Source organism: Maylandia zebra, linkage group LG4, assembly GCF_041146795.1.
Source record: "Maylandia zebra isolate NMK-2024a linkage group LG4, Mzebra_GT3a, whole genome shotgun sequence".
NCBI classification, from domain to species: Eukaryota; Metazoa; Chordata; class Actinopteri; order Cichliformes; family Cichlidae; genus Maylandia; species Maylandia zebra.
The window spans coordinates 15,113,051-15,126,606 of record NC_135170.1 but is presented as its reverse complement, the minus strand read 5'-3'; the positions used below and the strand labels follow the sequence as shown (position 1 = coordinate 15,126,606).

The 13,556-nt window shown below is 40.5% G+C and overlaps 1 protein-coding gene across 2 annotated transcripts in view; it reads right to left on the bottom strand.

Annotated features, from left to right (window-relative positions):
- Positions 1 to 13,556, bottom strand: part of atf7ip2 (activating transcription factor 7 interacting protein 2) — a 35,065-nt gene that overhangs the window by 4,906 nt on the left and 16,603 nt on the right. Inside the window, exons 2-9 of one of the 2 annotated variants that reach the window (XM_004560705.3) lie at positions 11,291 to 11,363; positions 8,414 to 8,536; positions 7,266 to 7,334; positions 7,101 to 7,123; positions 5,820 to 5,860; positions 5,700 to 5,734; positions 5,482 to 5,527; positions 4,803 to 4,876 (exon numbers count right to left, since the gene is read on the bottom strand). In XM_004560705.3, the coding sequence (XP_004560762.2) occupies positions 4,803 to 4,876; positions 5,482 to 5,527; positions 5,700 to 5,734; positions 5,820 to 5,860; positions 7,101 to 7,123; positions 7,266 to 7,334; positions 8,414 to 8,536; positions 11,291 to 11,362 (483 nt within the window). In that variant the 5' untranslated portion in view covers position 11,363. Of the gene's footprint in view, positions 1 to 4,802; positions 4,877 to 5,481; positions 5,528 to 5,699; positions 5,735 to 5,819; positions 5,865 to 7,100; positions 7,124 to 7,265; positions 7,335 to 8,413; positions 8,537 to 11,290; positions 11,364 to 13,556 lie in introns of both variants that reach the window. The other variant, XM_004560704.3, reaches the window with a different exon arrangement.

Here is a 13,556-nt window from a genome sequence, read left to right as displayed (position 1 = left end):
ATATGTTCAGGGGTGGAGCCTTATCATATGTGTTCACTTTGGTCAAGGTCAGAAAATGTATGACAAAATGAGAGGCAATAAGATTTTCATGGCGAGTCATCGAAATTCGCCATGGCGCCACGGCCTCATAGTATTGTGAAAACTCAAAAGCTCCGCAATTTAACATGGCCCAGGTGTGTAGTTGACACTGACCAAAGATGAAGCTTATACGACCAAATCCCAAGGAGGAGTTCGCAAAAGTTCGAGGCATGGAAATGGCAAAATTAGAGCCAAAATGTCACCTTCTCTTCCAAATGGCGGACTTCCTGTTGGGTTTGCATCAATGGGCCCACAGACTTTTTTGTTCGACTCGGCATGATACACATGTGTGCCAAATTTCATACATGTAGCTGAAACCATGTGGTCGTAGGGCTGCATTTAACAAGGCATAGGTGGCGCTGTAGAGCCATTTCCCAGTGCTCATATGTAAAACCATTAAAATACAAAATTTTTCACCAGACCTGGCATGTGTGCAAAATTTCATGAGTTTTTGAGCATGTTTAGGCCCTCAAAAAGGCCCTTGTTTGGGGTGAATAATAATAATAATAATAATTAAAGCTGCAAGCAGCGTTATGAGGGCCCTCGCACCCCCGGCGCGTCGAGCCACGCCCAACACCTAAAACCAGCACGTCCGATCGATGTCACATTGATGGAATTCATGCATTTAACCACCAGCTAACATTTCAACTCATTCATTCATGATTAGCTAGTCGTTCCACTAGGTGGCACTCTAACCATTATTTACAAATGGCATAACAAACATTTCCGAACTCGAGTCTCATTATGCCTGCGACCTTTGGGTGAGATTGGACATTGTGTTTTTGAGTAACAGCAGATTACTGCGTTTTGGCGAGTGATTGAGAGTCTATGTGCCGCCATAACCACCCCGTTTCCCTGAACGTAAAAAGCTTCGCAATTTAACAACACAAAGGTCTTTGGATTCCACACACTGAAGAATAGTGCAATATGATGAAATCCCTTGGAGGAGTTCGTCAAAGAACGATGCCTGAAAAGAGGGGAAAATGTTGCCAAAATTGCACATTAATTTTAAAATGGCTGACTTCCTGTTGGATTTGGGATATTGCTCCAAGAGACTTTTTTGTACATCTTGATATCTCCTATAAGCTTACCAGGTTTCAGACTCATACATAAAACACAGAGCAGGGGCTGTGATTTTGAAATTTTGTAGGGGGCGCTGTGGAGCCATTTTGGGATATTCAATGTAAATGATCACATAACAACAAAGCCTTAACCACATTGGAGGTGTGCGCCAAATTTCAAGACTTTTTAAACTTTCCAAGCCCCTCAAAAGCCACTTCATCTTTCATGGTGAACCGCGTTGCCACCAGGGTGCGGCGTTCAGTTTAAAGTCACAATTTTTGCACTGAAGCATCACAAGGGACTGATGGTGATATTCACCGCTTTTGAGGTGGCCACGATGAACCTGTGAAAATCAGTACAACAAAATTAAAGCCATGACATTTCCTGTTCCCACTAGGTGGCGCTGTCCGTATTCCCGACAATGGGCACATCAATCTGTTCAGGGCGGGTCTGACATCATGCCTGTAAAGTCTGGTACTGATCAGACTGGATTTCATTGAGTTATACTAATTTGTTTCTTCATGGCGTGACATCAAAGTTCGCCATGCCGCTGGGGTCACACCCTTTTGCGAAAAGTCACAGTTTTCACTGTAACCCAAGACCAACTCCTTAAGGCTTTCCTGGAGAAATTTGAGGCTGCAGATGTCACCCATCACAATACTGTACCCCAAAGTGTAAAACATGACATTTCCTGTTCCCACTAGGTGGCGCTGTCCCTGGTGTCAAATATGGCAGTTGAAATATGTTCAGGGGTGGAGCCTTATCATATGTGTGCTCTTTGGTCCAGATCGGAACATGTATGACAGAATGAGAGGCAATAAGATTTTCATGGCGAGTCATCGAAATTCGCCATGGCGCCACGGCCTCATAGTATTGTGAAAACTCAAAAGCTCCGCAATTTAACATGGCACAAGGGTGTAGTTGACACTGTCCAAATTTGAAGCTTATACGACCAAATCCCAAGGAGGAGTTCGTTAAAGTTCGAGGCATGGAAATGGCAAAATCAGACCCAAAATGTCACCTTCTCTTCCAAATGGCGGACTTCCTGTTGGGTTTGCGTCAATGGGCCCACAGACTTTTTTGTTCGTCTTGGCATGATACACATGTGTGCCAAATTTCATACATGTAGCTTAAACGATGTGGTCGTAGGGCTGCATTTAACAAGGCATAGGTGGCGCTGTAGAGCCATTTCCCAGTGCTCATATGTAAAACCATTAAAATACAAAATTTTTCACCAGACCTGGCATGTGTGCAAAATTTCATGAGTTTTTGAGCATGTTTAGGCCCTCAAAAAGGCCCTTGTTTGGGGTGAATAATAATAATAATAATAATAATAATAATAATAATAATAATAATAATAATAATAAGAAACGGAGCAGATACAATAGGGCCTTCGCACTCTCAGTGCTCGGGCCCTAATAAGAAACGGAGCAGATACAATAGGGCCTTCGCACTCTCGGTGCTCGGGCCCTAATAAGAAACGGAGCAGATACAATAGGGCCTTCGCACTCTCGGTGCTCGGGCCCTAATAATTATAATAACGAGTAAGTAAAGCTTATTTATATAGCATGTTACAAAAATCAAAGTGCTTTAAAATATAAAGTATTAATATTGACCTCAAATTAAAATTATGCAAAATTAAATTTATGTATTGTTATTATTATTATTATTATTATTATTATTATTATTATTATTATCATCATCATCATCATCATCATCATTATACACTACCAGTCAAAAGTTTGGACACACCTTCTCATTGTACAGCTTTTATTTTTACTACTTTCTACATTGTAGATACAAACTAAAGACATTAAAATATATATATAGCAAGATATCTGGAATTATGTAGCAAAGAAAAATGGATAAATAATAAGTTTTATATTTTAGATTCCTTTGATTTGTTGTCAGCGCTGCAAACCCTTGGCCTTCTCTCAATGAGCTTCCTGATGTAGTCACCTAAAATGGTTTTCACTTGACAGGTGTGTCAGGGTTCATTTGTGGAATTTCTTGCCTTCTTAATGGGGTTGTGCAGAAGTCAGGTTGGTACACAGCTGACTATTTCACAACTGTTAAAATGTATATTAGGGCAAGAACCAATAGGCTAAGAAACGAGAAATGAGAGTTTGGGATCTGAAGCGGAGTTTGCACCCAGATTACTACGGTAGACGTACTGCTCCGACAATCCATCAAGTGGTGCAGCTTACCAAAGTTATACTAAAACATTTTTTGACCAATTTTTGAGTGCTGTGTACCACATAAAATCGGTTCGAGGTCAATAAGCATAACCAGGAATTCATAAATAGGCACACTGTCGATGTTTGAGAAAATTATAGGATTTTAAGTGTGCCTTATAGTGCTGAAAATACCGTATATATTAAACACCTCTCAAAGGTCAGAAAGATAAAACCCCAACTATCTGACTGAAGAGCTCTCTTTAGAAAAAAAAAAAGACCTCCAACAGATTCAGGATAAGGGAGGAGGCGGGTATCTGCTATCACCAGTTGGGAGGGAAAGAGATATATGCTGACAAAGATGCCAACATGCAGTCTACTTGAATTACATGCTCTGTGTCTCTATCAATGTCTCTCGTCTTGTCATGAAAGATACCGTCTACTTTCACTCTTTGACCCTTTGGATTCTCAAACTGCATCAACTCCTCAACTCAGAGACCAAAAACAAAGATGGACAAATGAACTCAAGACAGAAAACAGACAAAGATTCAGCTGGTAGGTGATTTATTATCTTATGGAACCAGCATTACTTTTGTGTGCTTCTGTAGTTCTCATAACTGGCATATACAATCACTGGCTACTTCATTGGACAACTGAGTAATCAGCCAAACCCATAGCAGCAACTTATTCCATTTAGACATGGTCAAGACAAACTGCTGATGTTCAAACTTGGCAAAAGGGATGCCAATAACCACTTTTTCCAACAAAAGGTATGCAGAAGAGCATCTCTAAATGCACAACAAGGTAAACCTTATAGCAGATGGGTTATAACATCAAAAGACCACAGGGGCTGCCACTCATATCAGCTAAGAACAGGAAAGTGAGCTTAAACCAATACTGGAAAATACAAAAATGGGAAAAATGTTGTTTGCTCTGTATCGTGGCTTCTGCTCCAACATTCAGACAGCAGGTTCAAAATGTGACGTAAACAACGTGAAAACATGAACCCATGGATCCTACCTTCTATCAATAGTTTGGGCTGGTGGTGACGCACTAGTGTGGGACACACTGGGCCACTTAGCACCCAGTGAGCATTGTTTAAATGACACAGCCTCTCTTACTATTCTTTCTTTGTTCATCCCTTTATAACCCCAGTATAACAATCTTCTGATGGCGGCCAAGATTCACCAAGATAACTCACCATGTCACCAACCTCAAACTAGTTTCTTAAACATCAAATCTCAATCCAGTAGAGCACCTTTGGGATGTGGTGGAACTGGAGATAGAAGTGCAACTGACTAATCTGCAGCAACTGTGTGACTCATCATGTCAATATGGACCAAAATCTCGGAGCAATCTTTCCAGCACCTTGTCATGAAGAATGAAGCCAAAGCGAGACCAATCCAGTACTAACAAGGTTTACCTAGTAAAGGGTCATATGAGTGTACGTGCAGTTATGTAATATTGCTTATTTTTAAAGGCTCCTACCTCATACTCCAATGGGCTGTTAGGAGTTGGAGGACGCTGCTCCTCATTTAAATCTGCCATGGCAGCCATCAAAGCTTATGTGGATTATGTAAAATAACAAGTGACAGAAGGGATGGGAAATAGCAGGAAAAGGGATATAGTTTATTCATATGCTGATTCATATTATTACATTTCAAGGTATTATAACAGCTTATTGTATCTGCAGAGAAAGAACGTTAGCACAAGCAAAATAAGATACGCATTTTAGATTTGAGGTACACAAACATTTACATGTATGAAACCAAAATACTCTTGTTTTACAAAGTAAAGACATTTTATAAATGAGACATGACAATCTAAGAACTTCTTAGTAAAAATCATCTTAAAGGATCTGCATCATCGCCATGATAACAAAGACGCTAGCTGCCCAACTTGTGCCCAACTTATTAATCTATTTAAATATTTCCCTGAGACAGACTTAACTGGTTATTCTATCATTGGTGAAATAGAAGTATATCCCTTTCTTCTTTTGGGGTTCAAAATAAAAGCTTATAACTGGTAGCATTACCAGAATACATACAGAAATGAGTAAATCTCAATTTTCACATGTGCACATATACTACACAGGTCATGCCCATCCATACAAATGCAAAACTATATACCTTAACACATAAAAACTCCTGCATGTGAATAAACTTACCTTTACCGTCAGCACGCATCTTCTTAAGTGTCTGTCTTGTGATTTCCTGGATAGAAAGAACCAATAAGCTTTGAATATGAACCCCAATGCAGATGTTTTACTGTGAAATTTTACCCTGAGACCTTTCAAGAAGCTGCTGACCCCAACAAAATTTTAAATCAATAAGTGATTTTAAACTATTTTTAAAAAACTGACTAAATAAACAATGGCATATTTACCATCATCTGAAAGAGCCCTCCGTTCTTGGTTGCATCTATTGAGAAATAAAATGGCATTGAATAAATATTAATTTCAGCAAGAAATACTCAGTGATATTAATGTGCTTGGTAGGTTCTTACTCTGTGAAACAGCTTCCATGTCTCTTTCTTCTGAATTTGTTCTGCGGATTAAATGAAATTGTAACAAAACTGATAAAATAAATGTCAAAGAAGCTTGGAAAGAAAAGCGTCTGGACTTCTTTAAGTTGCTTGAAGACGTTTCACCTCTCATCCGAGAAGCTTCTTCAGTTCTAAGGTCAAATGGTGGAGAGTCCCAGATATAAACCTAGTGGGAGTATCCCCCCACAGAGGGACAAAAGGACCCCCTGATGATCCTCTAATCGCCTGAGCCAAGGTGTGAAACTGGGCGTGGGTCCCAATCAGCCAGAGTTTCGGGTGTGTTCACATTTTGGACAGAGAGGACAGATGGTTCGAAAGAGGAGTGAAAGAAGCCATCTATGTCCACTGTGAGCGACCATCTTTGAACAGAGGCGGGGGTTTACGACACCAACTCTCTGCCATCTATAATCCAGTTTTGAGATCCCTTCCCAGACGCCTTAATGCCCACTCACATCCTGGGCCATCTGACCTCAGGAATTCGCATGATAAGGTGGGGCCAGGTTTCACAATGAACACACCCGAAACTCTGGCTGATTGGGAACCACGCCCAGTTTCACACCTTGGCTCAGGCGATTAGAGGATCATCAGGGGGTCCTTTTGTCCCTCTGTGGGGGGTTACTCCCACTAGGTTTATATCTGGGACTCTCCACCATTTGACCTTAGAACTGAAGAAGCTTCTCGGATGAGAGGTGAAACGTCTTCAAGCAACTTAAAGAAGTCCAGACGCTTTTCTTTCCAAGCTCCTTTGACTACGATGACCTGGATGACTGAGAACCATCACAGACTGATAAAATAAATCACAACCATAAAGTCACATCAGGGTCTTCATTTTGATGGTATACTTAAACCCCTACACTGGACACTGATGTGTCACTCCAAGCCCTGCCTGGTCTTTTAATGTTACTATAGATGTATGATGTGTTTCTTTGTAATTATTGTTATTTAGCTGTTTCATGCATGAATTATGATAACCTCAGTCAGGATTTTTATTCATCTTTTCATGCCTAAGGATGAATGGGGGTCCTGATTGAGGTTGGCATAGTTCATGCATGACAGGGTTAATAAGTTCACATGACCACCTCATTCATTAAGTCCTGAAAAGAAGGAGGAAAAAGAAAACGAAAGAAAAAAAGAGGAAAAAGAAAAGAAAGAAAAGAGAAAAAAAAAGGAGAAAGTAAAAGAAAAAAAAAGAGAAGGGTCTTCATTTTTAAAGATTAATATATTAGAGCTGGTTCTACATACCTGACCAGAGTGGGCGCTGCATTCTGAAAGTTAAAATGGTAAAATTGATCATGTTGCGTTAGGATTTTTAAATTACTGCATGTACACAATGAATAGTGTTTCAATATTAAATTCCATAAAATTAAAAAATGTGATTAATTCTACTGTGCATTTTGTCTTTGTTACCTTTTTTTGCATCTTTGTCACATAGTCAATAGCAGCTTCTGCTCTTTTAGACAATATTTTAACTCGTGCCTGTGGGGGGAAAAAAAGTGTGTTAGGGTTTGTTTGGATTTTTTTTGTTTGTTTTTTCTTTTTTTATTTAAACACTACTTCGTCTTAGGCCCCAGTCACACAGGCCTAGAGACTGGCTGGAAACCACTGATTGCTATGAAATTAGAAAGAAAAAAAAAAAGTGGAATCCCCAGTCTCAGTCATGCAGACCAGTTAGTAAAACTGGCATCACATTGTGGGAGGTTACTTGCTGTTGCTAGGTGAAACTAATTGCAAAGAGGTATATGGTTCGGCACCGAAAACCTCCGTGATTGCTTCGATGGCTTAGTTTGGATGCAAGACACTGACTTATTTACAGCGCCAACTACTCGCTAAGCAGTACCGAAACTGTAAGGAGTACTACAGCAACAGGAAATTAAGACAGCTTATCTTCAAAAGTTAGACTTTTTGAAAAGCATTGGTTTCAGAGATATTCAAAAATACAACTTTTACTTTAATGGCAGTGTTCACGCTTCTTCAAGTTTCACTCCTGCTCATTTTTTAGTTAGCAAGTGTTAGGAGACAGGCCGTCGTCTCACATTCAAACTACAGGCAACCATGGCAATCTGGTAGAGACCAGAGGAGGTTCTGTGGCACAGCACACTCTTTACAACCATTTTTACCAATTAACAGCAAGCAACCTGCCACAAACACTTGCTCAGTGATTGGGGAATAAACAATATTTTCCCCAAGTAACTGGAGTTGCAGACTCTCTAGACCTGCAAAAAAAAAAAAAAGGTGCGCACACAAATTTAGCTCGATTCCCTCTAATCAAGAAATAAACTAAGAAACAATATAAGAAAGCAGAGCCTAAGTATAGATGCCCAAAAGTTTTACCGCTTGCTCTAAAATTTAGGAACAAATGCACACAAAAAAAGAACATGACAGACCTAGAGACTGATTTTAAGATAGCTTGGTGACATTAAAACAGGGAAGCATGGAGAGAGACAAGAAGAAAGACTGGAAAAAAGAAAACCACAATGGGCGGCGATGAATATGTCCACACGTGAGATGGCATTAATTAAAAACTGGACAGATATGTAAACATATGCAGTACTGACCTCAAGTTTTTCAATGGACCTTTCAAAGTTCACTCCATGTTCAAGCTTTTGAATACTCTCTATTAAACCCTGGAGTTTAGTTTCAGTTGCACTGGGAACCTCCTGCTCCATCAGCTTTTGCACCTGTACGCAAAATCACATGTATACTGCTGTGTTCATTTTTCAAGTGAAAAAAATATATATTTTGTAGCTGTCTTGCACACACAGCATATTTATGATCAACAGATTTTCAAGGCTCCTTCAGGAAGGGGCTGTGAAGGTAATCTAAGAGCTATCGCCTGAATGTCTTGGGGTAATTTACAAAAAGTCTTGTTTACATCATTGTTCAGGAGTAGAACATTTTCCCCTTAAGCGTTCCCATAATAGGGTGCCCAAATTTTTAGACATACCATAATTAACAGGAATCCACACAGGATCAATTAAAAATGATTGTTTGTTAATGAACAAAAAATAAAGTGTTTTGACTGTTTGTTTTTTAATGTTTTTTGGGTTTTTTTAAATTGTGTGCACACAACTGTATACAGATGTTTATCTAACAGAAACAAAGGGCAGAACTGCATGCAGTAGACTCAGATGTTAGTGCTATCCAGCAGATAAAATGGCATGTACAACCATGCACAAAAAAGCAACAGTCTGTTAGAGTGATTTTGTTAAAAGTTGTCATTGTTGTGCTTTAAATTTGTAAACTTGGGGTCCGTTCTTCGTACCTCGCTTACTACATCCAAGATCAAATGACACATCCAAGATCAAATCATCGCGCCAACTTTGAGCTCGCTATTCCGGTTCTCCGACCACACCTGTTGTTGACGATTAGTACAGCTGGATGAAGTAATGTGAGATCACTGGGTGTCGTAAAAGGGGCTACGCATCGATAGTAGAAACATTGATCGGCAACCCTCTGATTGGTCGGCGAAAATGTCGAAGGAGCGCGCTCGGTATTTTTCGGCAGCAGAGCAAGAACTCTTGAGTGAGGGATTTCAGGAGTTTCAGAGTTTAATTAAAATGCAAGGGAACACTGCAAAGGCTGCAAAAGCAAGGAGAGAGGGCTGGCAGAAAGTTGCTGACAAATTAAACTCGGAAGTAATTTAATAATAATAATAATAATAATAATAATAATAATAATAGATTGGATTTATATAGCGCTTTTCAAGGCACCCAAAGCGCTTTACAATGTCACTATTCATTCACTCTCACATTCACACACTGGTGGAAGCAGCTACGGTTGTAGCCACAGCTGCCCTGCGGCAGACTGACAGAAGCGAGGCTGCCATATCGCGCCATCGGCCCCTCTGGCCAACACCAGTAGGCAGTAGGGTAAATTTATTATATTATATTACATTATATCATATTATATTATATTACATTATATCCTCTTTCACATTAGAGCCACAACAGGACCCACTAGAACATGGGAACAAGTAAAAGTGAAATATAAGAATATTCTACAGAATGGTAATATTTATCACTTATATTGCTTTTAGTCTCTTGAAAAGAGACCCTGAAATAATCTGTTTGTTTGTTCATAACAGCAACCAAGAAAAGGGCAGAGCAAAAAAAGACAGGTGGTGGTCCTGCACCCCCTCGTCAACAAGTTGGTTAAGTAAATAATACCCTCACGGGAAAATCGATATCTCTCTATGAGCACACTGTCGCGCTGAGCTAAAGGATCCTGTCTGTCCCGCAATATACGCGGAATTCTGAAAACTCTCCTTATCAATCTTGCACCTTCCGCAATGGGTTGCTCGCGTATACGGACAGGACATGGCTGCGACAGACTTCCCAAATCCACCTTCGCTTTTATAGCCGTGGTCTCTCATCTTGATTACACGAAGTAATTTACTATTACTACTCTAAAATATGAATTACATCTGTAATAATCAAATACATGAAATAGAATGATTAATAGTACATTTCCCTTTTTTTTTTAGGAAATGACCTGTATGTATCTGTATGAAATCAATAAAAGAATCAAATACTGCATTATCTTTAGTTACATTGATAATATTTATTTATGGTAAAACGGTGGTAAAATATCGCTGTTGCTTTCGTATACATGAAGCGGACATACCTGAGTGGCCGCGATCTAATCTTGTTTGCATAAAGTAAACCTGCTCCCGAGCAGGTTTACGCTTACGGATCTGTTGCTATGACAGCAAGTCCCGGATGAGCTTCGGAGAACCGAATGATCCAAGATCACGCAAAATCGTCAACAATCAAATCCAGCTAACTTACTTAGCGAGGTACGAAGAACGGACCCCTTGTCTTGAACTGCATGATTAGATATTTTTCTGTTAAGCCTTAAATGTAGGAATTTGGGGCAAGCTTTTTAGCTATAGTTTCCAACTGCAGGCACACTTGCATATAAGGTTCTGGTTTCCTTATCTGGTAAGGAATGTTCACTTCCTGCCCTTTGTGGGCTCACCTATGCTTGTATATGGTGGACCATTAACGGGGTTAAGTCAGATATGGGGTGACGGGAGATGCCCCTTTTATGACTTGAGATGTTGTTAAACGGTTGTAACCAGGAAGTCACGTATACAAACACACATACACACGCACTCACATGCACATGTATGCACACACACACAGTGCCTTAGCTTTTATGACACACCATATGGGTTTTACAATGGGGTGTTTGTGCTTTCACTGAAAAGAAAAAAAAAAAAAAAAGGCTGTAAGGGAAGGCTGGAGTTTGAAGTTGGCTGGGATCAGGTGAGGAGCTTGGAGCTCCAAGATCCTGATCGGACTTCACTTGCAACTAAAAACCGATTGAGCTCTGACTGTCTTGCTTTTGTTCACAGTGATAAGTCTCTGAGCTAGCAAGGCCTGCGAGTGCAGAACTAACACAGTCACACAAACTCAAACGTTGTTTCTTACCTCTGACTGGGAGAAGTCCATCTTCATGTTATCGGCTCCAGCAGAAGCTAGAGTCAGGGGTCGCCGCTTCATTCTTCATCCAGACGCACAAACAGAACATTAGTTAGTGACGTGTGTAACTCTGCATCAAGTAGCAAGAGTGTAACTCATAGGTTGTGCCTTGCAGAGAAAGATTGAAAGGTGCTTGCATTAAAACAGTTTAAAATGTTGCCCATACCTTGCAACATTTAACATATTACATGTATATTACCCATTAGCCTTTTCCAATCATGATTATCATACAATGAAAACAAGACATTAAGTTCAAGAATGAAAAGTATCTGAATATTGCCCTCTGCTCCTAAAATCCCTTTACTGCCTGAAGAAAAGGTTCATAGCGGAGGTGTCAAACATAGAGCCTGTGGGCCAAAAGCAGCCCACCAAATCACTGGATAGCTTTGGAAAATGTTTACATTTCAAAGAAGGAGGGGTGTATAACTGTATTTTGATCAATTTTAAAGGTTTTCTTACTCCCTTATTAGTATTAGCCTCTTATTTCTTTATTTTTTACAGTGTGAGCTTAAAGAGCCCTGATGCAGGTTTCTTCTGTTCATTAGTGCTGCAACGATTCGTTGACATAATCAATGATGTTGACTATAAAACGTTTTTTGACATATAATTTTATTGTCAGCACGTCTTAATACTAATACATAAAAGTATTTTTGTAAGTGCAGTATACTACAGGAAACTATTGGGACAGTATCATCGACATCGTCTGTAAAGACTACACTTAACGCTAACGAAAAAGAACGCTGCACAAACGGCGAAATGGCAGAAAATGGAAACTAAGAATTGTTAAAAATCTGAAAGCATTTCACAGAAAACAAAAACAAAGAAAAAACAAAGTTAAATGCAGACTGCTTTCCATCTTTGACAGCAACACTGCAGTGCACGAGCATTTGATATGCCGGCACCCTGGAGCTGTGACATCAACTCTGATTGGGTCAGTTTTCAGGGGTTACGGTTTTTTTATCTAATGAGTGAAATGAGACCGTAAAACATTAAACAGGAGTAGCTGTTTTGGCGTTTTGTCTTTCGGGTGAACCAGTTTCTGTCTGAGCGTGTACACGCTCAAAACGCCAAAACACAAACTTAACAATGTGGTGTATGCTGTACAGTGCAGCGAGGAATGCTCAGACCTCTACATTGGAGAGACCAAACAGCCACTTCACAAGCGCATGGCACAACACAGAAGAGCCACCTCCACAGGACAAGACTCAGCAGTCCATCTGCATCTTAAGGATAAAGGACACTCTTTCGAGGATGCCAATGTTCACATTTTGGACAGAGAGGACAGATGGTTTGAAAGAGGAGTGAAAGAAGACATCTATGTCCACTGTGAGCGACCATCTTTGAACAGAGGCGGACAGAGATCTCCGAGAGGGAAGTGACGGGTATGGTAAGCGACCCATGTTGTAGGTGACGTCAGACGCCGGAGATTTTGGCGGAGAAAAAGCAAATGGTAGCATAGAGTTTAACAAAGGTTTTTCAAGCTTCAGTATTACCAAATGTACTCAATTGTCATATAACTAACAACATCTGTTTTATCATCTCTAACACCCTGGAGGACAACGGGGAGAGTTTAGACGCTCTCCAAGATTACATCGACCGCTGTTTTCAAGATTTAGTAATGAAGAAGGCCCAGAGTGCATCTTCCCCGGCCAAAATTGAGACGCCGTCATCGAAGAGATATCGCAGACTCCCCCGGTACAACATCGCCTGCCGGCAAAGACATCGCAGACATCCTGGAGTCAATCGACAAGCGATTGTCCAGTTTCGATGCGAGGCTGTCCCTGGTGGAGATTTTACACCGGGAATTTAAATCTCTGAGAGAATCCCTGGAATTCAGCCAGCAGCAGGTGGAAACGCTTGCCGCTGAAAATGCCACGCTACGGGAGTCGGTCAAATCTCTCACCGATAACGTGACCCAACTAAACATTGAAAATAAAAAAATAAAAGAGTCCGTTATAGATCTACAAGCCCGTAGCATGAGAGATAATCTTGTGTTTTCTGTTATTCCAGAAACTGCCGGAGAGGACGCAGAGGCAACGGTGAAAAACTTCATTAAAATCCACCTGAAGCTGCCGGAGGACACCGTAAAGAACATCAACTTCGATAGAGTACATCGCTTGGGGGGCGCGCGGTCGCGGACCGGGAGACCACGGCCTATTGTGGCCAAATTCGGTCAATTCAAACAGAAGGAACAGGTGAAGAGTCGCGGCAGAGA